Raw genomic sequence first — 27,630 nt, 5'->3', positions numbered from 1 at the left:
ATGTTTTTCCTGCGTTGTGGTTTGGCGGTGCAGTTACTGGCTGCTGAAGGTATAGTTGGTAAAGGGAGTGAGTGCAAGGTACTCGCCTGGCCGCTTTAAATTTGTTGCAGTAATTGTACCTTTCTTTATAGCAGTTTAGACAATATACACATGGGTTCTTTTAAACCTACACCAACCCAAGGGGCACCAATCATAAAGGAGCATATTGCGGCCTCCATTAGAGGAAAGATGTTGTGCACAGTGAGGCAGTACCAGTGTGACCTATTGGCATTATTCTCGTGCATACCGCTTATATTAACTACATTAATGTTGTCTCACAAGTACTGTACAGGAACAGTTAGACTTCCATGGCTCTGTTGTGGTTGCCTGTATCAAGTGCATGCCTGTTTAGCCTCGTGTATGTTATAGCCAAGATCAGATGAGACGCAGTTCCTCAGCCAACTCCACTCACACATACGCGCAGCGGCACAAAGAATGTATTCCACTTCTCCTAGCAAATTACATGTACCCCTTTCCACGAGGCCACACTCTTAACAAGCACCATTTCAACCAGCAGCAGATTCGTGTAAAGGCATGCGTTCTGTACCTAGTGTATCTTCCCTCTGTTACACAAAATGTCACACCACCCCCACGCTGGTCAGTCGAGCACACAAAAATGCTTTATATCTAGGCCACTCAGCGATTCAGCATTCTTCCACCCAATCGCTCGTCCAAGGTGCAGTTTGCTACCAGTCTGCCCGTGCTCTTTGGAACTTTCTCACAGATATGATGTGCTATTCAAATGAAATTTAAATAGAATAGCTGTTGCGTTCGAGAACTACTTGTTTCATGATTAACACTAATAATTGTTGGGCAGACCACAGGAGGATGTCAAAGACGGCCCCTCCATGCGTTGTTCGTGACATTTCCCTGTTAGCCTTGCTTGTCAGTACTCTGGAAAATAGAATAGGTCGCCCCTGCTGAGCAGTACAAAATGCAACACTAAAAAAAGTATTAAATGGTAACGTAACTCAAGAAAAACTCTACAATTTTAAAATCCTATAGTGTTGCAGCCACATAGGTAACATCTGGAAATATCCTAAATATTTGCTCAAAATTGAGTATTGCCGGCACATTTTAAATCCTCTCATCAGAGCTTAATAGTAGATTCCATATATTACAATATTCCAAATGATAGTGCTATATCCAGATTTTATTATAGTGTATTCTATACTAATAGAATTCTGTGACAGCCGTGTTGTAGAATTCAAATACGATAGCTGAAGTATCTTTAGAGCAATCGCCTGCTAATATGTTACCAGGTGCTGTTGTTTCTTAGCTTGGGTCTGCCAGTTTAGTTGGAGTATATTGCTTCTTTGGTAATACTGACAACCGTGCAACTGTACAGTGTTGGTCCGAGCCAAGCAAGAACAACGCTGCAAGATGAACTGCCCCCGAGGCACCATGTTCTAGACTTGCAGCTGTCGTTGAGGGACTCAGTACCTTCTGGGAGTTGTAGTCTTGATTAATTTCGAAATAACTAATTGCTCTGGTATGCCTGAAAACAGTGATTTCTAAAACCAAAGCCCAGGACTTGGAAATTTGTGTTGTGTTGACTTGAAGTCATCCTGTAACCTTCCAAATTAGTAGAAAAATGGTAAATGTGTAGTCTCAGTAACCTCACACTCGTGTTGAAAACTCTTGAGGCTTTATCCATCAACACCTATGGAAAAAATTAGAAAAAAATATTGAATTAAATAAAATGTAATTTCTTTCTCATTCAAGGAACTTCTTAACCAGCTGCGAGCAGTTTTTGATCAAATCATCGAATTTCAGAATGCTCAGGATGCAATGTATAGAGCTGCTTTGGAAGAGCTTCAACTGCGGTTACAATTTGAGGAGAGGAAGAAAGAGCGAGAAACTGAGGTACAGTTCATTGACATTTAATAATATCTGGTTGAGAATTTGGGTAAACCGTATCAAAAGGTAAAACTGTTCTTGGTATGTGTACTAGTTGGTAAAAAATTATGTTTAATTCATAAATGGTGCAGAAAAAAACAGGAGAAACTATGCATGTGATTAAGTACTGATTTGGTGGTATCATTCTTAAAAGTAATATAAACATGTAAACATTCTAAAATATATAGTGCAAATATATATCACAGCTAGAATATGCTGAAGCACATGCAACACAAAGTCCTCTTCATACGGCCACTAAGATCACAAGAAAAAAGAAGAGCTTTCAGGGACTATGCAGAATTGTACCCCAGCCAGTCCTACGATATTGCACCCTAATCATGAAGGGCATTTTCTATTTCTGTTTCTGAAAGTTTGGCACTGAGAGCTCATAATCTCAGCTGTTCTAGGACTATGGATTCCCATATTTGTATCAAAAGTGTACCTGGCTGTTTGTAGACTGCTGTAGCACTTTGCCTGCTCCTTTCATGGGTTTGTTGTAGGGAAACATGGCTGCAGCAAAGCAGATCCTGCAAGATGGTTGTAAAACTAACACAATTGCACAACCAATGCATTGCAGTTTCTGAAACCTATTGCTAAGTTAGTTGCTGATTTTTTTTTTTTTTTTGCTAAATGGCTTTCTCAAATGTATTTGGATTCTTTGCAGGCTGGACGTTTTCATATTATTCAGTTTGTAATGAATTTAATTGAAAGACTAAGTATTTAGGCACTGACACAGGCTATTTAGCAGTTTCGTTTGCTTGTTTGTTTTCTCCTAGCCAAGGTTATTTATATAAATTTCACATGGTGTTCCGTTTTTTTCAGTTCTGTCTAGGGAAAGAGTTGCCTATAGGGTTAAATCTCCTATCCACCTAATGAGGATGTCTTTATTTTGAGTAATTTATTTACCTTCCTTTTAACCTGAATCCCAATCTGCCTGAAGAGGATAATAGGTGGCACAGGCTTTATCTAAGGTTTATCTGTTATTATCCATCTTGGTCAGAGGATTTCAGGATTGTTCATCTTTGTTGTCTTTTTATTTTATTTTTTATTGTTTTGTCATTTATTGACAGACGACATCCAGTATGCCTGTATTCAGGAATAGTTCCAGGCGTGCTGTATAAAGTCTGCATTTAAAGCTTATGGTACCTGTGAAATTTATGGCTGTCCATCAAGTGGACGATAAGCTCTTTGTTGGATTCTCTGGGACAAGCAGTGCAAAAACAGACCATCACCGAAGGGATTGACAATTTTTTAAAGATCTGCTACAGTTTGGGCAAGAAACAGCCTCTGGAATGCTTCAGGGCTCATTTCACCAGAACCAATGCTGCAAACACAGATGGCACAAGGAGTGCCTGTCGTGTCCAACTGTCAGACTGCATCGTAGATGTCTTTCCACGTTTATGAAGCACTACTGCCTTGATCACCAGGTCTGTCGGGAGGTGCATTTTCCCTGTTTGGTCCTGCAGGACTTTGTGGGCTGAGCAATTCCACAGACCCACCACATGGTGAGCTACTGCTTTTGTCATCTATTCACAAGATGAGGAATCTGCATTTAGAAGTATCAATCAAAAGAACAAGTTACTTACCTTTGATAACACTCTTTCTGGTGGGTAAGCTAGCTAACAGTAGATTCTTCACTGGCCCTTCCCGTTCTGTTTAATGAACTCCTTTTCTCCATCTTTACATTCCAATTTAAGATATGTTCATGGTCAAATCGGAATAATGAGGACTGTACGTTCGACGGGGCAGACAGTTGTTCTTCTGCAACTTGTCTTCTGTTTTTTAATCGAACACGTTTTATGGTACTCTGTCCAAGAGATGCTAAATGTAATTGTCTAATGCAAAAACAGCAGATGATGGACGGGATGTGGAACAAATCAAACATTCACCCTCAGTCACAGATCTGGGTTTAATCTCAGTCTTTTTGCTTGCCATGCCATTCCAGTTTGGACCCAGCCACACGCAAATGAGTCTTTACCTTATTCCCCATGGGAGCATCCCAGCCCGAACTTCCAGGCCAGGTCCTCCCTGGACCAGAAACAAGCATCCTGGGACCGGTTTCGGGATATCACCCCTCATCAGCCAGGCTAGTTTGAATCTGGTGGCATAGCAAGCACGGGACCCACGTCTGGGCATACCCTTCCCAATTTAATTGTCTAAGCACTTCATCTACAAATCATAAGGTCTCTAACTGCATCGGTGGGATCGATGCTGATTAAATATGATAAAAAAATAGACTTTTAAATTTTTTAAATGTCCACAGAACAGATGTGTTGCCTCAAGGGACTGTTTTCCTATAGTACTGCCAATATGTGACTCCAGTTCTGAGGATTGAAATATGGTAGGTGCCTCCCCCAGCTGCTTCAGTACATATAAAGGTGATCAAAAACAATTGTACAGATCAGAAAAATGTTGCTTTCAAGAAAGTCACTTGTTACATGCACACTCATACACATGTATGTGTTCTCTTCTGAAAGAGAAGCATGTTTAAATGTTTTAGACAAACTCAGAGACACTCATCTTTTATGAGCTACTAAGTATGAGAACCTCTTCTGTCAATATCCTGGGCTTTTGTTGACTTGCCTTTTTATTGGGCTGTTTATGATGATCAGATTTGACTATTTGTGAAAGTTAAAAAAAAAATCACTTTGTTCCAGAATATTGTTGCTTCTTGTTACTTTCAATATGCTATTCCTGTAATTGTGAAAATCAAGTCTGCAACAATGAAACGGGTGTCACTATCTTGTTTTGTGCAGGGGCAGTGGGGAGTCACTTCAGTAGAAGAGGAAGCAGAGAATAAAAGAATCTTAACCTTTCAAGAATCTATACCAAAAATGCGTTCTCAACTGCGGATACTCACACATTTCTACCAGGTGAAACATTCAAACACTTTATTAAATGGTTTAATAACCTTTAAACTTCAACTCTGTAAGTATGACGGCTTAACAATGTAATGCTCTAATAATGTCAGATGGACCTGCACAGGTGTAAAATTACAGAAAGTTCCACATTGTTTTTTAAATGTTAATGTAGGCACACTAATCTTAAGACTAGCAATTCAGCAGTTGAATTTAAAAGCCATATTTTAAAAATGCGATGCTGCAGTAATGGTTCTAGATAGCTTTCTGGTATTAATGTATTTAACTGAAATGTACCTGTAGGAGTGCACGAGTAATTCCGTAATGCTAGTTAAGGCACATCTAGGATAGCTGGGAGGAGGGGGGGTGGTAACCCATACTTAGTCCTTGTTTGATTTGTTGCAGGTAGACACCTGTATAGCAGTTCATTGTAACCATTGGTGCTGCTCCCAATTTCCTTGTATTTTGGAAGATTGGCGTGCACAGTTTTCTCTTGTGATTTAATTTATTTTGGCTTGTATTTTGCTGCTTTTGCGTTTTGTCCAGTCAAATCCACAGTTAGAGCATTTTCATCCCAGATCTTGGAAGCTCCCTGGCATTTCAGGTCTACACACACTACATATTGCTTAAAGACTTTCGGTAGGTGTTATTTACTTATTATAAGGCATCATAAGGTTGTCACTCAGTGCAGTGATGGTGCCCCTTGTGACTACTGGCTTTGTACTTGTTGCAATCTTTTATGTCACATATCACCATGACTGAAAAATGTGATTCTTGTAGGGTACTCTTTCCTCCTTGTGACTCCATCGGTCACCTGATAAACAAATGTAGCATTTGCAACTGCTAACCTGACATTGTGGACCATGCCTTTTCACAGCATAACTCCCTCAAACCTTCACCCGACTTTAAGGAAGGAACCTGGTGGCTAGGAAGAAACAGGCAACTTAAATCTTGTTTCATGGACCTCTTTTGGCAGTCATGGTATTCTGTACCCTCTTGACAGACCTTCTGTAGATGAGGAAGGGCTCTTGGAGTTATGTGCTGTCTGTTGTAAGCAAATTTACCCAACATCTCCCCAGGTTGCCTTTAAGTAAATAAAACTAGTTGCAAAGTATTAACACAGCAACTGGAGATAGCCAGAGATGCTTTTTTGCAGAACAGCAAACTCTGTGCCTAGAGGGCACCAAGCCCAGGCTTTCATCAGAGAGTATAAAAAAAAAAAAGCCAAAATGCCCATAACGTTGCACAGGCAACCTGTTTCAGTTGGTAAGTGTGGTGTTTTGGGGTAGTTGTGCGAGTTAGAGGGGTGGATGGTTTGTGTGTGATTCATCTCTGGCTTCTTGGAAATATTGTCCTGAATCTTGCCTAATATGTATAGTCTCTATCTACATAGGCTTTGATAAAAGAACATTTATCGGCATGCCTGTTCCTTGACAATAATATTGTGTGCAGAACACAGCACGTTAAAGTACAGCAAGACCTGTGGTGTCAGCACCATTCAGCCGCAGCTCAACGCTACATTAGGCGGGGCTACTCTTAGTAAGAGATTGATGTGGTCTAGCGTTTTTCTTCATATTGATATTGTGAAGCATACTTCCATGGGCTCCTCATATTTGCCTGCAAGAAAGGAATAATTCTTGTGCTTGCTATTAAAAAGGTGCTGAGAAATTTCTCCAGATTTCCTGAGTCAGAAGAAAGACACTGTAGCATAATCTGCAGAAAAAGTTAACGTTTTTGGGAACCCCAGCACTTGGATGCTCTGCTCCTTTATATGCCTATCGGGTACCACATTTCAATCTTTCTGTTTGAGGCGATCAGAAATTGTTCCACGGGTTGCAGTTCTTCTCTTGAAAATGTTGAGACGCCTTGGGAAAAGCATTAATTTTAAAGCCCATTCCTCTAGGTTGACACACTGTTTTTGGCACATTCAGTGTGTGCTGCAAATTCCTGGCCTGACAGTACATTTTGAATATTTCTCCTCCAGGGAAGATTTAAATCAGAATTATCCATGCCCCTCCATTTTTTTATTAATTACTTTATTGAAGTTTCAGGAGTAAATATGCTCAAGAGTACTTAAGTGAATAGAACTTAATTCTCATAGGCGACAATATATTTGCTTTCTGCAAACAGTTTTGGCTGACAATCGGTGTGCCTCCACAATCCTCTGCATTTGACCCTTAATAAGTAAGTGTCCTGCCCCACCTCTAGTGTAGTCTTGTCTTTGAACCTAGTCAGAAGTATCATTCAAATGTGTTTAGAAGCTTCATACATTCCAGCTCCCCAGATAGCTAGTCAGACGAGGTAGCTGTGCCTAATTGTCTCATGATGAGATAAATTGAGACATACCATCAATAAATGCAGGTGGTAACTCAATTCCTACATGATTGCGAATCTCCACTGACAGAATTACCACTCTGTTTTGCATCAACTCTCAGTGGACCCACTTTGGTTTCTGGTAATGACAATTAGTGCACCAGGTTTGCAGACGAACCTCCTTGCTGAAGCCGTTAGACTACCTGTCTCCTCACCTCTGTCCCCCAAAAGATGATGTTGAACCTCTTGGAGCCTCATATCATTGGCTGACCTACCAAAGTCACTGCATTGCCATTTCCTTCACCTGACATTACCACTAATCCTCCAGCCCAATTCCCTGCTTCTTCAGGGACACCCTGACAGACTTCAAAGTGGAACATGGTGACATTGAAGATATTTCTAAAGTTAAGTTCTTTGGAGGACTTATTGGTCTGGAAGGGACTAAAGGAAGGTCCTCGCTCCCAGAAGAGATTGGAGTGTGCGGAGTCTGATACTCCTGTCTAGGACATTGATGTGGTTGGAGGTATCTGTAATTGAGGATGTCCTGGGAAAGTCGACTCAAGTCTTATCTTTTCTGTGTGGTCAACCGAGAATGTTAGACCTGGCATCTTTTGGCGTGGTTTCCCCTTACTTTTTGCTTTCTAACCCCCTGTGTTGACTGTGAGCTGAACTTCGTTTTTGATGGCTTTAGGACTCTGCATGTTTTCATTGCTGACTTGTGCTAAAGTACCTGTGCTGGGTCTAAAACATAGTAACATTAACTTGATTTACTGGTAAGTCCCTAGTAAAGTGCACTCTGTGTGCCCAGGATCTGTAATTCAAATGCTACTAGTAGGCCTGCAGCATTGATTGTGCCACCCACATGAGTAACCCTTTAAACATGTCAGACCTGCCAATGCAGTGTCTGTGTGTGCAGTTTTACACTGCCATGTCTACTTGGCAAGTGCACCCACGTGCAAGGCCAAAACCTTTCCTTTTACTTCCTGCAGGTCACCCCTAAAGTAGGCCCAAGGCAGCCCCATGGACAGGGTGCAGTGCATTTAAAAGGTAGGACATGTACTGGTGTGTTTCACATCTCCTGATAGTGAAATACTGCTAAATTCGGTTTTCACTATTGCAAGGCCTCTCTCTCCCATAGGGTAACATGGGGACATTTTGCCCTGAAGAAGAGCTGGATGTAGGAGGGACGGCCACTCGGCCTGTTGCTTTGGTATGCTGGCCTGTTGCTTGCTGCTTCTATCATGGGAGTGAAAGGACTGCACTTTGATATCTATAGCCTGCTTCCAAAGGTTCCCCAAGGGATTGGACTGAGCCTGCCTCCTATTAAGAAGTCTTAGGAACATCAAAGACTTCATCTGCCCAGCGCATGGTCCTTCTGGCTGAGTCTCCTGACTTGCCAAGTGGTTTCAAATCCAGTTCCTGGGCCCTTGGGAGGGAGTTCTGGTGTAACCAAGAAGAAACAAGCACATCGACTCCAGAGCGACTTCGGAATCTGCGCCACTGTCTGACTCCGTGCCACTGCCTGTACTAGAGCTGTGGTCCCCGCTGAGTGCAGCGACTGACGTCGCAGGGCCTTGGAAGTCCCCCCACAGCATGAGTCCCGAGTGCCGTGTCACCATCGTCTGTGACACTCAACTCTGCCGCAGCACCTGTGGCCCCCTGGTATGATCATGAAACCGCAAAGTTAACGCCTTGCGTCTTGACTTACTGGATTTTTCGACTCCGCTGGATCGTAAGGGACTGATGGCGTATCACCTCCCCTGCAACCGTAAGGAACCAACGCCTCACCTCACCTGCCTCACAGTAAGGAACAGACTCCTCACCGGTAGCAAAGAGAACCAATGCCGCACCAGCTCCTCGGATGCCTCATCTCCCAGACTCTGTGCAATGTCTTTGTTTCCACGTTTTCCAAGATACTGTAACTGGGCTCAATGCGACTCGATGACCGGCCCGCACTCTCTTGTGAGTGGCGTCCGACTGTTGGGAACGACTGTCAAGACGTTGTGATAGTCCCAGTTGAAGCGATTGTGTTTCTAAGTGCTTTACTGAGATTCAATCTTTGAAAATTCATATCTTTGCTTGTGTGTGTTGGACTTTTGTCGTTTTGGTCTTGTTTTACACAGATAAACATTGGCTATGTTTCAAAACTGGTGTGGATTAATTTTGTGGGGAGGAGGGCGTACACATACTTTATACATTGCCTCTGACATAAGCCTAACTGCTCGTGCCAAGTTACCAAGGGGGTGAGTATAGGGTATCTTAGTTATGTCACTCCCTTACCTTGACTAGAGTAAGGGTCCCTTCTTGGACAGGGTGCAAACACTGCCAACTGGGGACCTAGTTTCTAACACTGTATATTAATGATGTTGCACAGCTACTTTTGGAGTGCCAGAATGATTCCCTTGTATTAAATAATAATATCCCTATACTGCTTTGTGCAGAAATTCTCTTAATCTCTAAAACACAGCTGGGCTTGTAGGTCCTATTGGATAATTTCATAGGTTTATGTGGGTTCCGTGGCCTGGACCTAAATACGACAAAGACTAAGTACATGGTGTTTGGGAGATGGGCCACAAAAACATGTGGCGTGAAAGCAGGAGAAGAACCCTTAGAGAGAGTCAATTGCATTGACTGCTTGCAAATCAGAAGTTCAGATGGGACTCTCAACTTGAGTGCAGTCCTCGTACATCATAGATCTAGGGCTATCTTGTGATTATATAAAACTACTCTTTCTTGATCTGTCTCCCCTGCCCTAGAAGTATATCGTGCAAAAGTCCAGAGTGCTGCACTTTTTGGGGCAGAGGTCCGGGGTTTTGCTTATACTCACCAGCTAGCTACTGATGAAAATTGATTTGTGAGGCAGCTTCTTGCTCGTCCAACTAGCAGTCCATTAATACCACTCTTTTATGGTTTGGGTATCAAACAACTTCCAATTTCAATAGCACTGAAACTTCTGATGTATTGGGTCTGCCTGTGGACTACTCTGGAATTACAGGAATATAGGCACTCTTTATAGGAACTGGCCAATATGCCTAATGTTTTACAGGCCCCCTGACTTAAATTTGTACATGATTGGTTCCGGAAGTTGGGTTTACAAAGACTATGGGATGATCCTGCCACAATCTGCAAACTTGTTGTTAATATCTTGAAATCCCAGTACTGGACCTTTGTTCATGAGTAGGCTTTTGTCACTGGAACTGTGGGGTGACTAACCAGCCAATTACTTACACAGGCAAATGGATTCACCCTATCTGTCTGAATTTTGGGACGACCTGATATGTTGTAGCTTACAGGATTTTAAAAACTGACACTTCAGATCTAGTTGTGTTTGCAGTTAGTAACTACCCACTGACAGTCTGGCACAAGTGCAGTCTTTTTCTGTCAGCCACAGAATGAATCTGAGCTATAACATTTTCAGTTAGTTTCATATGGTTTTAGGTACTTGATAATTCCAATTTTTAAATGTGGATTTTTTTTCTTTTTTTTCTGCACTTTAGGAGCGACTGGTGCTTACGTAAATCACCTGTCTGCTATATTTTTTGTTGGAAGATACTTACAATTTTTACCAGTTATTACGGGTTTCTATGTAACTATTCCTGCTTATACATTCACACTTTATTAATGATTAACTTTGATATTTTATGTTATTGAATCTGCGTGTAAATAGCAGCAGATTCAATTGTGTTTTTGAGGTTTTTATCTTTAGCATTTGTATATTATTTATAAAACTGCCAAATGTTTTTTTATTGTGATTTTATCTGCTTAGTTGTTTTTTTTGTAACCGAATAAAGTATTGGTTTGACTTTGAACTGCAGGATAAGTTGGTGCAACCTCCCTGCACCCCTTTTTTTCCAGACACATTAGTGTTAGAGACATGAGTGAAGGGATAAGGGTGAAACCTGTTCTTGTGTTGCTTGTATTCTGTTTCAGAAAGGACCCTACCTGGCAGTTCAGGTTGGGATGTTCCCATTGGAGAAGGGTCAAGACTGATTTGCATATGGCTAGGTCCAAATTGAGTTGGCATGGCTTACAAAAATGATAGACTGGCATGCAGCCCTTAGTAAATTACCAGTGGCTGAGATTAATTCAAGTATTCCATCGATCACTTTTTGCATACTTCAGTATGGACTCGGTCTTAAAAGTAAGGTATCTGCTATTAGAAGCATCCATCAGAAGTTACTCTTTTTTCTAGTAGACAAATTCCTCACTATCCTTCCTCCTCTAGTTCTGTGGAGTGGAAATCAGCACAGTGTTAACAAAGCAGTGTCAGATCTTATAATTTGTACAATTGCATATGCAATAGATGCTCCATTCAGCGGCTCAGTGAAAGTGATTTGTGACAATGGTGAAAACAGGTGCCCTGGTGCTGATTACAATGGACAATATTTCTTCAGTTGTGACTCGGTAGTAAGACAATGTCCAAACAAACAAAACTCAGAATTGGAGTACATGTTGGGCACTACACTATTTTGCAGTCAACAAGGTGGTTTGTTGAAATTTCGACTCTGTAAATAACTGGGTCTTTTGGAAAAAAAAATGGGGAGACAATCTAATTGACGCTAAAATATAAGTGCAGGGTCTCTCTCTCACTCACTGGAGAAGTGTGGCACAATGGTTAGAGCAGCAGACCCTGATGCAGAGATCTGGCCCGGGACCAGGGTTCAATTCCCACCTCAGGGGTCTTGGGCTCAATTCTCTTGGACCAGATAATTCTCGCCTCGGTGCCTAATCTAAATAATGGGTCCCACTCTGTAACTCTGGGCAATAGCTTACTTAATCTCCACAACGGCCCTCACAGCGCTTGGATGCCTGGCTTCACCCTGGGGCTGGCTCACAGGGAAAAGCCAGGAACGGGTTCCACAGCGGTATACGTACAGTGCCTTGAGACCCTAACGGGTGAGTAGTGCGCTATACAAGTGCGAAGTTTACAGTTTTTACCGTTTTCACTCTGTCGCTTTCTATATATATATATAGTTACAATTCTTTAGTTTTCTGCTGCAGCTGGACTGCTTGCAGACACTGTAGAAGGATCCACACAAGATTCCTAAGAGCACTTGCCCTAACGAGTGTTGTTTTAATGAATCATGTATGCAAGTTTGAACATCTTAGACATTGAGATACATACGTTACTAAAGTAACAGCAGGCAGTCCTCCTAACCACAACCATACTGTGTGAGGCAATTAACTGACAGCCAATTGATATGTACTGCACGGGGTTGGGTCTAGTTATCCGGTGAACAAAATGAAAATGACTTTTTCTTCTTGAGCCTAAACAAATTTGTCCTGAGTGTTGCGATATCCCTACCTCTGCTGTGAAGCCAGCCCTTTGCAAGTGCCCATGCAGAACAAGTTGGAGGAGTTTTCACGGCTGGATCTGAATGATTTATTTGATACAAGGATGGATTTACCCAGACTGACCTTGTTCTGGAGTGGTGTGACATGAACTTTATAAGACCTGGTATTGGTGAACTTTTTTTATTACTTAATGTAAACCGATTTCTCCGAAGCCTCTGATGAAATCTTCCCTCATGGCATCCTTAACTTGCCCGCGAGGCCTTCAATATTGCAACAAATGAATTTAAGCATCTTTTCGCCCAAGAACGGTAGATCCTCGACATGCTGGTTGGACATATTGATAATGTTTTGCAAATTGTATGAGGTTTCAAGGAAAGCGTATATCTTCCATTGCTCAAAATAATTAATTTTTCTCAAGTCCGACCTGCCCTTTTGTATTGACAGTTGTTGCATGAAAAAGTTATTTTTAATGTTGTATGCTTCTTGAAAGCTGCAATGAGAGTGAGGAAAATTTGTGATTAGTTAACAGGTCTGGTAATGGTTGTTTTTACTTACTATAATGTTATTGTATTTATAATAATTAATTATTTGCTTAATGTTTTATTGTATTTCTTGGCTTTATTGCTAGGTTTTCAAGTCCGATACGTGGTTCTCCTAATCAGTTAATCTCCTAATCAGTTGGCAGGAACCTTTTTCCTCATTTGATGGAGTTAGTCCTTTTGGGTTAGTCCAACATCTGAATTAAACCCAGTATGCATGGTTTCCTCCCCTGTATTCATCACAGGTGTCTTTAACATCGATAGGCATAGGGTTAAGGCACTGTTGTGAAATTATATGAGCCAAAGATTTATGCTTCTAACTAGACAAAGAATTGAACAGCAAGGAACATTTTGATAGATTTGATAAATTCTGTAATTCGATCAGCTGATGTGGACAAAGGCTACTTGACATGCCAATTTGCTTTACCTTTGTGGAGTGGGTAAACCCTCACTATTGATCAAACTTTAGTTTCTTGTAATCTCTGAAAAGTTATACACATTTAAGATTAGTTCTGGGCCTTAGCACAATCACAATACCATGAATCTAAACCATTAATGGCATAACATCTACTATTTAACTAGTTTGTTCCTAGGCAGGAGACAGTCACTAACAACAGTAGGAAAATTTGCTGGGCTAATGTAGACCCTGACTACTTTGAAGTACTCCTTGCTGCCATTTAGGACTTGAGTTTTTTTCTTTTTTTTTTTGCTTTTCTTATATGGAGGCCAGCAATGAGGTAGTAATATGAGCTTCTGAATCTATAAACATCAGAATTTTGTTTACAGCCCTGATTGTCACTTAAACCAGCTCTTAGACCAGGTATATGGTTTCTTAGAGCATACCGAAAAGCCATTGATTATCTGTGTGCTGCAGCCAGTCTTCTTCCATGCGATCGGTTTTGGTTCCATCTAAGACAAGGCACTACAAAGAAAATATAAGGAACTAGAAAGATTTTGAGAGATGTTCATGGTCTGAGCTGCAGGAGGCATGCAGTGAGCATGATGGAAGAATGTTTTCGGGATTAGGTTCAGAATGTGTAATTATTATATGTGCAGGCCAGACCTTAGAGGTTTGATTCCTACAGTGGCATGCACATTTCTGGAGTCACTTTAAAGGGAGTGAAGGTGAAATCACTTTTAAAAGTGCTGCAAATGACAGTGCAAGCTACCTGTATTGCTGTACTCTTAATGAGGTCAGGGAAACCATATGAGCCAGTCATTGTAACCAGGGTCCCCGACTTGACTGAATTCAAACGTAAATTTACGAAGCCCACTAAAAGCTTGCTTGCCAACATTCTCAATGTTCGTGGTGGTTTTGCTTTTCTCAAGGCATGGGAAAAGAAATTCACCATGTTTAAGAAGCAAGATAGACACAATCTCCATCCTAGAAATCCACAATTGAGCATCAAGGTTGGATTCAGTTTTATTGGTTACAGGAATGGGCCACAGAATCCAGCTATATGTCTTGAATTCATCTAGGCTTATGCAAGGGAATTGGGGTGTTCGAGCAGTGATTGAATTTACTTATGATGAATAAAAACTATTTGGGTTATTGGTTTAAGAGAGGATGAAAACCCTTTTCAAGCAACAATCAAAAGTCACAAATTAACTTGTCTGGTAGCTTGGCACAAAAGCAGTCAGGCTTAACTTAGAGGCAAAGTATTTGTGCAGCACACAAACAGTAATAAAGCGAAAATACAGGAGAATAAAAATCCCAAAACATCTTATAAAAATTGTAAATTTAAATGAATTGAAAAAAACTACGAAAATCCAATGAGTAGAACCAGAGATACGCACTTTTCACAGTTTTATGTAAGTGTAGCCCCTAAAAGCAGAAAGTGCCATTTGCAGTTATCCAGTCGTGCTAGACCAGGGGAAAATCATAGGTTCAGGGTGACCGCAGTGGTGTGCGGACTGGATACAGGGACCAGGTTAGTCCCTTCTTAAGTTACCTTCTCAAAGACTGGTGTGAAGAGTTCTGTTTGCGGTGGAGGAGGCCACGAGGAGCAGGGAGAGCATAGCAAATGGTCATTACTGTAGCACAAAGATTCAGTCTGGGGTCACCTAGGTATATATGGACCTGATCGCGTCCGCAAAGAGCCTGAAAATTCAGGATTTCTTTTTTTTTCTCCCAAAGGAGCAAACTCTGATGCCAGCCAAGAGTCCAGGACCTGGCGAGGCACATCTTTGGGTTCAGGAACTCCCTATAACCGAGGGCATCAGGACTCTGGCAGTTTCAGTTGCAGGTCAGCTGGGCAGTTTAAGGGAGGCCTCTAGAGCTTGTATCTCTATAGCTCAGAACAGGAGGTCAGCCAACAGACCCTTGTTACTCAAGTAGCCTTGGATGAAGGGAGCAGGTCCAGTCTTTCTTCGCAGAGAACAAGGCAGGACTCAAGTAGCAGGGCAGTTCCCTGGGGAAAAGGGCAAGCCTCAAGTAGCAGGACAGCCCTCTGGTAGCAGGGCAGTCCTCTGAGGAACAAGGCAGATTTCAAGCAGCAGGGCAGTCCTGTGGGGAACAAGGCAGGCCTCGGGCAACAAGGCAGTTCTTTAAGAAACACAGCAGTCTCCTTCTGAAATGTCTACAGGTCAAGGAATTGTACTGAAGAGGTCAGTATTCACAGCTGGTGCCAACTGATACCCTGCACTACCTCCACATCGTTCTTGAACGATGTTCCATTCCCCTGCCAAAGCTCCAAGATGTCAGCGGTGACAAAAGACCAATATCATGTTCCTTTGTGTGTGGAGGATGCAGCCATTGAAGTGTAAATGGTCCGAGAACAGCACCACCCCCAACCATTCTGGCAGGATGGCCCATCCTGCCAATATCTAGACCACTTTTCTCTCACTGTCAGGGAGGAATACACAAAGCCCAACAGCAGAGCCATTTACAGCCATGCAACCCAGTGCCCTGGCAGCACACGGCAATTGGTTAGGACAAGAAAATGACAGCTTTCTAGAGGTGGCATTTCCAGAATTGTCTTAAAATCTGATTTTACCATTAAAAGGATTTAAAACTACAATTCATTTGATTCCCAACTTGGCCCACCTGACTGTTCCCAATCAAAAGTTAGTAAATGTAGTAAGGTACCCAATGTTATCCAATGGGGGAGGCAGAGGCCTTAAAGTAGTTCACTGCCAGGACATGTAAAACTTAAAAATGTGTGTCCTACATTTTAGATACAATGAACCTTGTCTTATGGTTATTTAGAGCCTACCTTATGAGTGACTTGTATGTATTAAACAGGAACGTTTGGACCTTCAAAAGGTTTGTTTTGCCAAGTAGAATTGGCAGTTTAAAACTGAACTACAGGCTGCAGCGGCAGGTCCAATACTTATTTTGAAGGGCTACATTAGTGAGTAGCACAATGAATGCTTCAGGCCTAATACAGACATTTAATTTACAGGCCCTGGGTACATGTACATATACATGTATACGGGAATTATAAGTAAATTAAATGGGCCAATCAGGTGTAGGCCAATTTTATCATGTTTTTAGGGAGAGAGTCAAGCAATTTAGCACTGATTAGCAGTGATAAATTACAAAGATTCCTAATGCAAAAAAAAGGAATGAGAAAACGGGAGAGTGAAGGCAAAACTTTGAGGGTGACCCCGCAGAAAGGACCTATTCCAATGCCCCCTTTGTAACTAACAATGATAGACTTTTTGTACATGTTTGAAAAGGTAGATTTGCCTACCATATGGGTGATTGTGCACAGTGATATTAGTACCTCTGTGAGATCTGGTACAGAGTGAGAAGAAGCGCACATGCTCCTTCAGCTCTGATTGAGGTTTCAGGCAAGGGTATGTTCTAGTGACATATTTTCGCCCTTTATGTCAGTTGGTTGGTGGTAGAAATGGAGTCTCTAGTTGGCAGAGTTATACACCTTTGCCCAAGTAGGGGCCACAATCCCAGTCAGGGTAAGTCACACACAATCCAAATTATCCTGTGCCCACCCTTTGGTATCCTAGCACTGAGCAGTCAGTCTTAACTTAAAAGGCAATGTGTAAAGTATTTGTGCAATAAATCATACAGTAGCACAGTGAAAACATCTCAAAAATACACCACACGGGTTTGGAAAAAGACATGATATTTATCTGGTTAAATTAAGGTCAAAACGATAAAGATTCAATAAGCACAAGTTGACATCACTTTTGCAAGATTAAAAAGAGTCTTAAATCTTAGAAATCAACAGTTGTCTCTTGCTTGCACAACGTACCTGGTTTACGTCAAAAATAACACGGACGGAGACCGCAGAGGAGAAGATGCGTGGAAAAATAGGGTGTTTGTCTGATTTTCCGGCGCGGCACAGATGATGCGTCGTTCCTTTCCATGCTGCAACGGGCTTTGCATTGATTTCTGGCTCAGTCTTGGTTCCTCACTACAATGCAGGGATCTTTTTGACGACCAGGGACGATGCAGGGAAAATCCTGGGTATGCGTGAAGAAATCACAGGCATTGCGTAGATAGGGTAGGCGATAAGTTGATTCTTCCCTCGGGGCATTGGGCTGCATCATTCCGATTCAGCTGTGCATCGATCCGGTAGGCTGTGTATCGAATTTCCAGCTTCAAGGCAGGCACTGCGACAAGTCTTCACTTGTGAAGTCTGGCTGCATTGTTCCGGCTAGGCTGTGCTTTGTTTCCGGCATGCTGTGGGTCTATTTTCAGCGCACAAGGAGTTCCTTGAAGAGATGAAGTCTTTTTGGCCCTGAGACTTAAAAAAAAAAAACAGGAGGCAAGCCCAATCCCATCCCTTGGAGAGCACTTCACAGCAAAATCAGAGGGCAGCAGGGCAGCAGTCCTTCTCAGCAAAACAGTCCAGATGAGTACTTTGGGCAGCCAGGCAGTTCCTCTTAACAGGTTGCAGGTTCAGGTCCAGAAGTGTCGGAGTTGGTGAGGTCAGGGACCCAGTTTGTATACCGTAATATGCCTTTGAAGTGAGGAAGACTTCAAAGAGTGGTTTTGAAGTGCACATGGTCCCCTTTCAGTACAGGTCTGTTTGCCAGGGTCCCAGTAGGGGGTTTGGCAGTTCATTGTGTGAAGGCAGGCCACTAGCCTTTGAAATGTAAGTGTCAGGCCCTTCACCCTTCCAGCCCATTCAGTATGCAGATGATTGTAGGTGTGACTGAGTATCCTGTGTTTGTGGTTGTCTAGGTGAAATGCACAAGGAAGCGGTCGCCCAGCCCAGATGTTGATTGGAGACGGGCTGTAAGGCACAGATGGATTTTAAGTGCAGTGAAATGCTCACTTTCTAAGAGTGGCACTTTCAAAATAGTAATATAAAATCCAACCTCACCAATAAGCAGGATTTTCTATTACCATTTTGACCATACTAAATATGACCTGGTTACACCTTTATGATCAGAATCTACCACTCAAACAGTATTTGAGAGTAGCCCTAATGCTATCCTATGAAGGAAGCCGGCCTCACATTAGTGGAAAACTAATTTAGGAGTTTTCCACTACAGTACATATAAAACACACATGTACGTGTCCTGCCTTGTACCTACATAGCACCCTGCCCTATGGGTTACCCAGTGCCTACGTTAGGAGTGACTTATATGTAGAAAAAGGAGAGTTTGAGGTTTGCCAAGTCGCAGTGGCAGTGAAACTGCACACACAGGCCTTGAAATGGCAGGCCTGAGACATGGTTAAGGGGCTGCTTATGTGGCTGGCACAACCAGTGCTGCAGGCCCACTAGTAGCATTCAATTTACAGGCTCTGGGCTGGAGTGCACTTTATTAGACTTACAAGTAATTCAGATATGCCAATTGGGAATGAACCAATGTAACCATGTTTAAGGGAGAGAGCAATATGCACTTCAGCACTAGTTAGCAGTGGTAAAGTGCACAGAGTCCTAAAACCAGCAAAAACAGTCTCAGAAAAGTGGAGGGAGGCAAAAAGTTGAGGGATGACCACCCTAAGGCTGTCAGGTCTAACAGTTGGAATCTGAGCCGTTGCAGAAATTGGCAGGCATACCCATGAAAAGTGGTAGATGGTCACCACCTCTTTTATACTCGCAGCTTTTGTTGCAGACCTCCAATCAGCTTTTAGCATCTACTTACCAGACATGTCTTTCATGAAATCATTAGACTTCATTACCAACTTAACTAAATCTGAGGTGTTGTCCTTTGAACTTTTCCATGTTTAGATTCAAGACAATTTGCTTCAACAATCAACCATGGAAGAGCATGGATTGTATCCAGATCAGTGTGATCTGTGATTGCAAACTGAATTTCTCTTCTCTTATGGCAGTTTTGATCCATAAGATGAGAAGTTGTTGCGGGATCCACTCCTTTGCAAGCAAGTGCTTTGTTTTCATATTCACGATCTGCTAAAAGCCTATGCCAAGACCATAGCTGTTGCAGTACATGGTGTAGGGGTTTGTAAGTATATTAATCTACTGCACGGACCATAGATAATTTTTTGAAGATTGATAGCCTCCAAACAGGAATCTCTATATTTGCTTGCTGTGGAAGGTTTGAGTTCATCTGCAACAAGATCAAATTGCCCACTTCTGTCTTTGACAGTCTGTGTGGTTGAACCCTATTCTTCCTTATCAAAGAAAATCAGCCCGGATGCGGTGAAGTACTCTACCCCGTACTCTATACCAATATTGGGTTATATCAGAAAAACAGCAGATCAATTGGACTCCTTTGTATATTGTGGATGCACCATGAACCCTTGCTGCTAATTATAGGGCAGACGCCACTTAAGAGAGAAAAATAGAGCTTTTCCAGCCGTCACTGTGGGTTTACTTTCTAACCATGTCCGATAATGGCATGGAGTCATATTTAGACTTGCCTATAAACTTTCCCATTAGAGCTCTTCTAACATGTCTTAAGATAGGGCTGGTGGCTGGTCGACTCCCAGGTTTATAGATCCTTAGACAAATTCATCTTTTGTTCTTTTTTGACACCCACTTCAGGTCATCATGTATTAATTTTTTCTCTTTCTTTACTTTATTTTAGTACCCTTAAACGTGTTTCTGCACCCAGTCCTGCTTAAAGAAGGAATCTAAGCATAGCTCACTTTTGTAAGCTGATTTTATCTAGTTCATTAATTTGGTTTGAAGTTTTTAGATTTCTCTACGGATGCAGTGCAGTTAACAAACAGTAGCATCCGTGTTTCTTTGGTCTCGGAGCATAGGACTATTCTGATAATTTTTTTATTCATTTATTATATACAGTGTATGTATATATTTTCTAATTGCTCTTTTGCAGGGCGAAGCTTGGTGAATAAGTTGTGGGGGATGGGGTTCAGATTTCTCAACAGTCACACTGGGATATCCTATTAAAACCCATTATCTGACAAGCAGGACACGAGAGGGGCTTAAGAGGCAGTGGAAAGAGAGAGGAGGTGCAATGAATGAGGTTTTAATTAGTATATCTTAAAATTTGCATTAATGCATGTTTTTATGACTTCTTTCAAGGTAAATGCTTATTTTGATGAGTTATCCAGTTGACATGTTCTCCAATATCATAGCAGTAATAGCTTCCTACTCAGATCAGCCAAGGAGGGGTGCATAGAAACACCTAACGGTATAAATAATTATGGAACCCTGGAAGTGTATAGTATACTGTATTTCCCCATGCCTTGAGTGAGTGTGCTGGAGCATATGTGTACAATGATCCCATTCCCAGATTCCTCTGATGTTTAAGAAGACCGATGGCTGAGCTGGAAACATCAATACGTTATACATTCTGCTTTAGTGTTCCCCACACATTTAAACCTGATATGGCTACATCTGTGAATAACCTGCTTATGTTCTTGTACATGTGGGGAACAGTCCAACAGTAGCAGTGAGGATAATCTGCTCTGTAAGCTGTATTGTCTTTTGGTGAGAGAAGATTTCTTCACTTTGTGCTTTGGAGATGTCAGATCATTTGTTATTCAACACCAAAATTCAGTGTAGTGTGATGGTGCAAGATCATCAGAACTGAGAGAAGACGTGGTAGAGATACCAACATAATCAAAGTGCTGGAGACCATCCTGAAAACCCCCGTCCAGGATCTCAAGAGGAGTCCACTTATGTGTGGCTGATTGGTGTCAGCGAAGAGGTAGCTAAAATGGTACAGAAGATTTGAAGTGAAGTACACCTGAAGTGAGGAGCAGCTGTAATATGTTTTGTATGGAAAGAATAATTACAACTATAAATAAGTTTCTTTGTGTCCAGAAGTGCACTAATTTACATATTACAGTTTGTCTGATCAGGTGGTATTTCTGGTTGTGGTGAATACTTCTAACCAAGTGGGAGTGCACATTAATGGATGTTTAAGTTTGATTTGATTGTCAAATTCAGCGTGTAGTCAAGATTCTGAATTTTAGCTGTTCAAGGGATTGGTTGCAGGTGTTACCCCTGGATAGATAATCTATAGTGTGAGCATAGGTCATTGTCTTATATGTGAACATAAGAGATTTGGAACTGACAGGCTAAGTGCTACTTTAGACTTTTTGTTCTGAGATCACCCCTCTTAGGGCGGGCCTTGACATGTTCATATTTCAGTGTGGAGCAGTGTCCTTTTTGAAGCAACATGAAGTCTTCCCCTCTCCTAACAACATGAAAGATGGACCTGGGCTGTATCAGACTTGAAGACAAGTAAACCAGTGGTCTTCAGAAAGTGGAATGCTCCTCCTAGGAAGGTGTAGGTCTAGGGGTCGTGGCATCATCCTTACCAGTGAAACTCCTTTGGCGATTTTGGTGTAATATTTTGTAGGCCGTTCTGGTAATTTGTCTCCAGTCTTATGATAAACAAAAAAAAAAAGTAAGGCTTGTCACACAGGTATTTTGTGTTATTTATATCGATGAGCTTCTGATGATGGAACATTGTTAACAACTAAATTATTCATAAAGTTAGCGATGGTAGGCAAGGGAGGCGAATCCTGGTGCATAGAACACACTTTGCAAGAGGTTTTTACATAGTTTCCGAGCTGACTTGCACCAAATTTAAGAAATTGTCAGTGTTACTCTGCAGGGGTGCACTCTGGGTGAGGCTTAAAGGGAGTGTAGTGGGGCTTTTTGACAGAAAATGAGAGGAGACTGAAGAAAGCCTCCTGGATACAGCTTTCACATGGGGTGGTTGCATAGATGTGTTTTTTGAGGGAAGGATGGTTTGGGATCTGGTACCGAATTTGACTTTTAACTGTAGGTATGAGTGGAGTTTCTAAATTTGTCTTAATGAGCATTTCAAATGCTCGACTGACTGTGGCTTTCCTGTGGAAAGCTGATTTGTCATTTTATGAAAGGGGCTGGATGTGAGATTTTGGAGGGTTTGTGTGTTTAGATTGCATTTTACAGAGGTAAACGGACAGGACGTTACAGAGAGAATCAGTGTGGATCATTAAATAAGAGGTAATGAGGACCCTTTGTAGAGAAGGTCTGGATGGCTCTTTGTAGATTGCGTGAAGCTAGATATTTGAAGGGGAGTTTGCAAGGAAGTGAATTATAGGGGTGTAAAGAAAGAGGTTTGTATGAGGGGTGCTTTGCACAGGGATGTCTTATAAAGTCTTGAGAGGATGCTGGATGTGGCTTTAAAAACATGTAAGAGGGACCTTATAGACATTCTTTTAATGGCATCAGAAGATATTTTTATGGAACTTTTAAAAGGAGTTCTGAATTGGACTTTGAATTAGGTGTCCAAGTGGTGGTTTAATGAGGGAAGTTTGAGGCAGCACAGACAGTCTTGGATGCAATATTAGTGACGGGGTCTAGATTATGTCTTGCAGAGTAGTGCTAGTATGGTTCTTTGTAAAGAATGTATGGATGGATGGAGCTTTGTATAAAGGATTTTTGATGGTTTTAACAAAGGGATCTTGATGAAATATATTCAAGGGGTCTTTAAGCCGTATTATAGAGAGGTAGTCTGGATGCCAGTTATAGAGTGTAGAGGCTATGCTGGTGGAAATTTTTTAAGAGATTAAATTGAAGGTTGAGACCTGGGAACTGGATGGGGCTTTGAATACGGAAGTCTGTGTGGCACACTGAAGAGAGCTGTGCATGGAAGTTTATGTAAAATGGGTGCAGGCTTTGTAGAGGGCATCGGAGTTGGAACCTGAATAGTTTTTAAAGACAGAATGAAACTTAGTAAAAGCAGTGTGAATGGGGCTTAGCTGAAGGGAACTGTTGGGGGCTTTTCCCTTATGTGCAGACTATTCAGTAAGCCTCCTTGTCAGATATTGTTTTCTCGCACTATTTTATTTTAATTTAATAATCTTGTATATCAATCATAACATTCTTGTTAGTTGTGAAGCCTGGAAAGACTAATGCCCACCATTAACTTTCATTTTGTGTATAAGGGAAATGGACCTACAACCCTGCTGAATTGCCTCTTTCGTTCCCCCTCTTCTAGATGGGATGGCAACAATTCAGCCATGGCTTTGAAATCCTTCGAAAATATTTGTTAAGAGTGTTATCCTTGTCAATACCCTATCTGGTCTTGAATTTTATTTTATATGGACAACTAATTTTAAAGCCTGATTGATCTCTACCATTACTATATTCAGAGATGTTATATTGAAAGAATAATGCTCAGCAGTGTATTTTCTACCTATTTACAGACTAGAAAAATACGTCCATTGTTACGTCACTTTTTGAATTTTAGCTGTGGATTCCATAGCTTCACTTTCAAGTGTGTCATTGTGGCCAATAATAATGTGAGCTGGTATATAATAATTGGCTTCCAGATCTTTATACTGTTGGGGGTTGTTCAGGTGACCTTGGTGTACAAATCTTGGTTTTCCTCTAGATCTGTGGTCTTGAAACCGTTTAATGCAGTTATTAGCAGCTGTAAGCATATTTAACTAAAATGTTGCGTTATGTTTAGCCCCCCCTTTTAAAAATATAATCAAATACATGAGGCCTGCCAAGGGATTCTGAATAAACCAGTTATGGAACTAGTACACCATTCTGCATAGTTTTTAAAGGTGTTTTGATATAGATCTAATAAAATAACCCAGAGCCACAGTAATTTAGAGCATATTTCTTCACAGCAGCAACTCGTGTAAGCTCTCACTTGAATATTGTGTCCCTGACAGAAACTTGGATGGGATGCACTACAGATTATTTGTGCCACCTCAATTTAGCTTTTCCTGTGACATGATACCACAGTCCCCAGAGGAATAAATGTCAGTCATCTTTGTGCTCATTACCTTGAATCTCCCCTCTAGTATTCCTGGCTGAGTTATTTTCCAGGTTAAGGAGGACTAATAGTCGACTCCTGTGAGACAATATCGACTTTCTTAAGCTCAACAGGAGCAGTTACCTCCGGAGCAGTTTGAGAGGGAGAGCATCCAGGTTTGAGCTTTAGACTTTGGGACGCTCATGAATCCTTTTAGAAGCTCCCAAGACAGTGTAATGTTTGGTGTTTTAGTTCAGTTGAGATGATTACGTTTACTCATTCAGGTCCTATCTTGCTGTGATTGGTTCTCTGACCTGGAATGATCCATACTTGAAAGAATATTGCTAAAGATGTAATGGACTCCTCCACTTGTATTCAAATAGTAGGACACATCCAGATTGGAACAAAAAATTGTTTTCTCATAATTGATTCGTGAACATTGAGTTGTGTCAAATTAGTGATGTGGAAGACATTTTTTTTTCTAGCTGCTGTCACCTGTGTCGATTGTGTCAATGAGCTTAACGTTGTTATGGGTAACAAGCCTTCGTTTCTTAACAGTGTACAATCTGATTTCCATATGAAATCTTAATCCAAATATTAGTTTTAGAATTCTCTGGAAAAGACTAGCAATTTCACTAATGTGAAAAGCATTCTTAGGAGCGTACACGTTTAGTTATCTCCTTTACATGCACTTTGTAACTTAGCATCGTCTCTGACTCCAAGTGAACTGGCTCCAATTGTAGGCATTTAAGACCAAGAGTTGCCTCTTTTTGGTTTATGGGTCTTGTGATGTTACCTGGTCTAAAGTGTGCCCCCATGATGTACTCTGTTTGTATGCTACAGGGTCAGTGTCAGTGGCTCTTGAAAGGTATAATCACTTAAAGTATTCACGAAGGGTGCTGCACAATATATGCTTCACACTTTCTGCAAGCTCAGTTCACTCTGTCAAGTCTCATCATCAACCCCGGTTGTGTCCCTGAAAAGAGCATGGATGCACATACCCCTGTACCCATGTAATCCTACAGTGATTTGCTACCCAGAAGAATCGTCAGGATTCCCTCTCACTTTATTGCGCATTCCTGGCTGTAGAGGGGGAAATTGAGCTTTCCACTTGTCCCTGTTGGTGCCCACCACCTCGATATACTGCTCTCTGGGAATTAAGGGTTGAGCCTCCCAGTGCATCAACTACAATACTCCTATCTGCCACTGTTCCCCCTTTCTCCCACTACTGCATGGTCACCATCCGTGTCAGTTTTTGACGGCTAAATCTGTGTGCTTGACAAATTGGTGAGACGTCGGCAGATTTTAGAACTGTGTGGTGACAGTGCCTCTGCTAAGGTCTGCCTGGAAGCTCAAAAGCCGGTGGTCTGTTCAGTCGTGCAGTAGTCCAGAATATCTGACTCAGTCGACATGGGCTCATTGCTAGAGGACAGCCCTCTGGATTTTTATTTCTGGTGACAATCTAATACTACTACTTAATCCAGTGAACATGGGTAAGGAACTGAAGTGGAAGCTGAGTTAATTGGACACTTGGTGGGGTTGAGATAAAATGCATGTTGGGCGTTGCTTCAGGCATACTCTGATTCCAGATGTGCTGGCTGTACACAACCCACATGTATGAAACCAAAGGGGATATCCGAAGGACTTGGCAAGTAACCTATACTAATTTTCTTCTAGGAAAATTCCTGTCATTATAGAGAAATGCCCTTTATCTGGTTTTCTCTTAGATTTCTGAGGTGTGACTATTGGTCATCTGAGTGGGACTAGTCCTGCATATTTATTACGTAATTGTGTTTCCTCCTCCAAATCTCTTTTCCTCTAGACCCATGGTACATCATGCCCAGCACGGCCGAATTATAGAACGTTTTGTACAGTGAATGCAACAACTTGAATGGCCCTTCGACATCAAGGTTTTCACCTGGTCTCTCATGCTTCTCTTGTTTATTACTATTTATCCTCTGGCTGGAATCAGTGCTAGAAGGTTTGGTAACTAACTCTGTCCCTATCCCCCCTCCTCTAGCCTTAAATGTCTTTTCATCTCCAACTTAACGTGAATTGAAAATCATGCACATGATCAAAGTTTGGAAATGTTGAGCACTTGCGCTGGCCACACTCCCCCCCCCCCCCCCCCTTGTTATTTCCCTCTATGTATGAATTTAGTAGGTGTGATGAATTAAGTTTTTTTTTTTTTCCCCAGTACCAGCTCGTTGGCTGTTGCAGACATTTTTACATTTCTGTTTTTTAACTCCGTTTACCAGAGTTCGCGTCCAAAACATGTTCCTATGCCTTGTGTTGCTGGCTTAAAACAAAGTTACACTCACTGGTTGTTCTTGCTGGAGACTGACCTTTTTCGTTTTAGGATGTTGAAAAATCTATTGCAGCTAATTCAGCAGTTTCATAGTTAGTGATTGTATGTTTAGAACTGTGTCATGACGAAGAAAGGTCCAGTATCTTTTTCACAGGCCAAGGGTCCCTGTCATCTGTTCTTCTCGAAGAGACTCCGTTGAAGGTGGAAAGACTCATCTGGTCCCAGTACCTTAAATCTAATCTCAAAGGGTCTGATTTGAGAGTTTTGTATTTGGATGGACAGCAGTGTGATTGGGTGGCAATCAGCTTAGCCTTGTGCTCCCCTGTGAAATGACAGCTAGTGTGATTACCAAACCCATTTCCTAGGAGATATTAGCAAGCTGGTAAACAGCATACTCCAACTACTTCCATCATGCATCTGTTAGTTTTACAGGCATCACTGTACAGCAGTAATTAAAGTATGTTGATCGTGAGTTTTAGCAGTAGACTAGAACCTTTCATTGTGCACGTAGCACCGTAATTGAAGGTTAAACACTTTATTGGGGACAACAAAACATCAGAACAATTGGGCAACAATTCAGTAAAACCACAGCTCAACTCATAGTTGAAATTAAGATTGAAGATGTGGGGGTTCAGACAGCAGTGCCAGCTGGTATTGTAAGAGGTAGGATTTTCAGTACTGCAGCTTTTACAGTCTACTGTGAATTGAAAGAATGATAGTGAGGAGGTTACACAGCAGTACTTTTAGTTAACTGAATATTCTACCATTAGTTGCTTCAAGCATTCTGATTCAGTCAGGCAATATGACGGCAGCGTATACATCAAAAGGATGGGGAAGAGATTAAGGTCTCTATAAAAACGAGAGCTTTGGAGTCAGACTTTGAAATACCACAGTTCTGATGATACTCCTTCCTGCAAATTCCTCACTTTGTGAATATCTCCAGGTGCCAGATTGAATCTGAAAAAATTCAGAATAGTGCTCCTGCACACCATAGTCTAGCGCCATGCAACACCGTGTTGATACTGTTCTGCTCCCGAAGTGACGTGCGAAGCCTCTTTTAAGCACCACCCATGTGTGCCCACGACAGTTCCTTTCTTTCTGTGACTTCAGATGTGGATGCAGAGCGCTTCTCTTTTTCTTCTAACTACAGTTTTTTCCAGTGCTGCTATTATGGCCACGAAAGATGACTGCTTTTAAGTCTTATAGGGACTATTACAAACAAATGTCTGCCAGACCCCCACAAGGTGTGTGTCTGGTGTTAGGG

General features: G+C 41.7%; 1 protein-coding gene across 2 annotated transcripts in view; it reads left to right on the top strand.

The window, feature by feature from the left end:
* TUBGCP3 (tubulin gamma complex component 3) overlaps positions 1-27,630 on the top strand; it is a 317,898-nt gene that overhangs the window by 282,494 nt on the left and 7,774 nt on the right. For both annotated transcript variants that reach the window (XM_069205019.1, XM_069205020.1), the window contains exons 20-21: positions 1,765-1,905; positions 4,695-4,811. In XM_069205019.1, coding sequence (XP_069061120.1) covers positions 1,765-1,905; positions 4,695-4,811 — 258 coding nt within the window. The remainder of the gene's footprint in view (positions 1-1,764; positions 1,906-4,694; positions 4,812-27,630) is intronic.

The sequence above is a fragment of the Pleurodeles waltl genome, chromosome 8 (genome assembly GCF_031143425.1).
Source record: "Pleurodeles waltl isolate 20211129_DDA chromosome 8, aPleWal1.hap1.20221129, whole genome shotgun sequence".
In the NCBI taxonomy this organism is placed as follows: domain Eukaryota; kingdom Metazoa; phylum Chordata; class Amphibia; order Caudata; family Salamandridae; genus Pleurodeles; species Pleurodeles waltl.
This window is presented reverse-complemented; position numbering and strand designations above follow the sequence as displayed.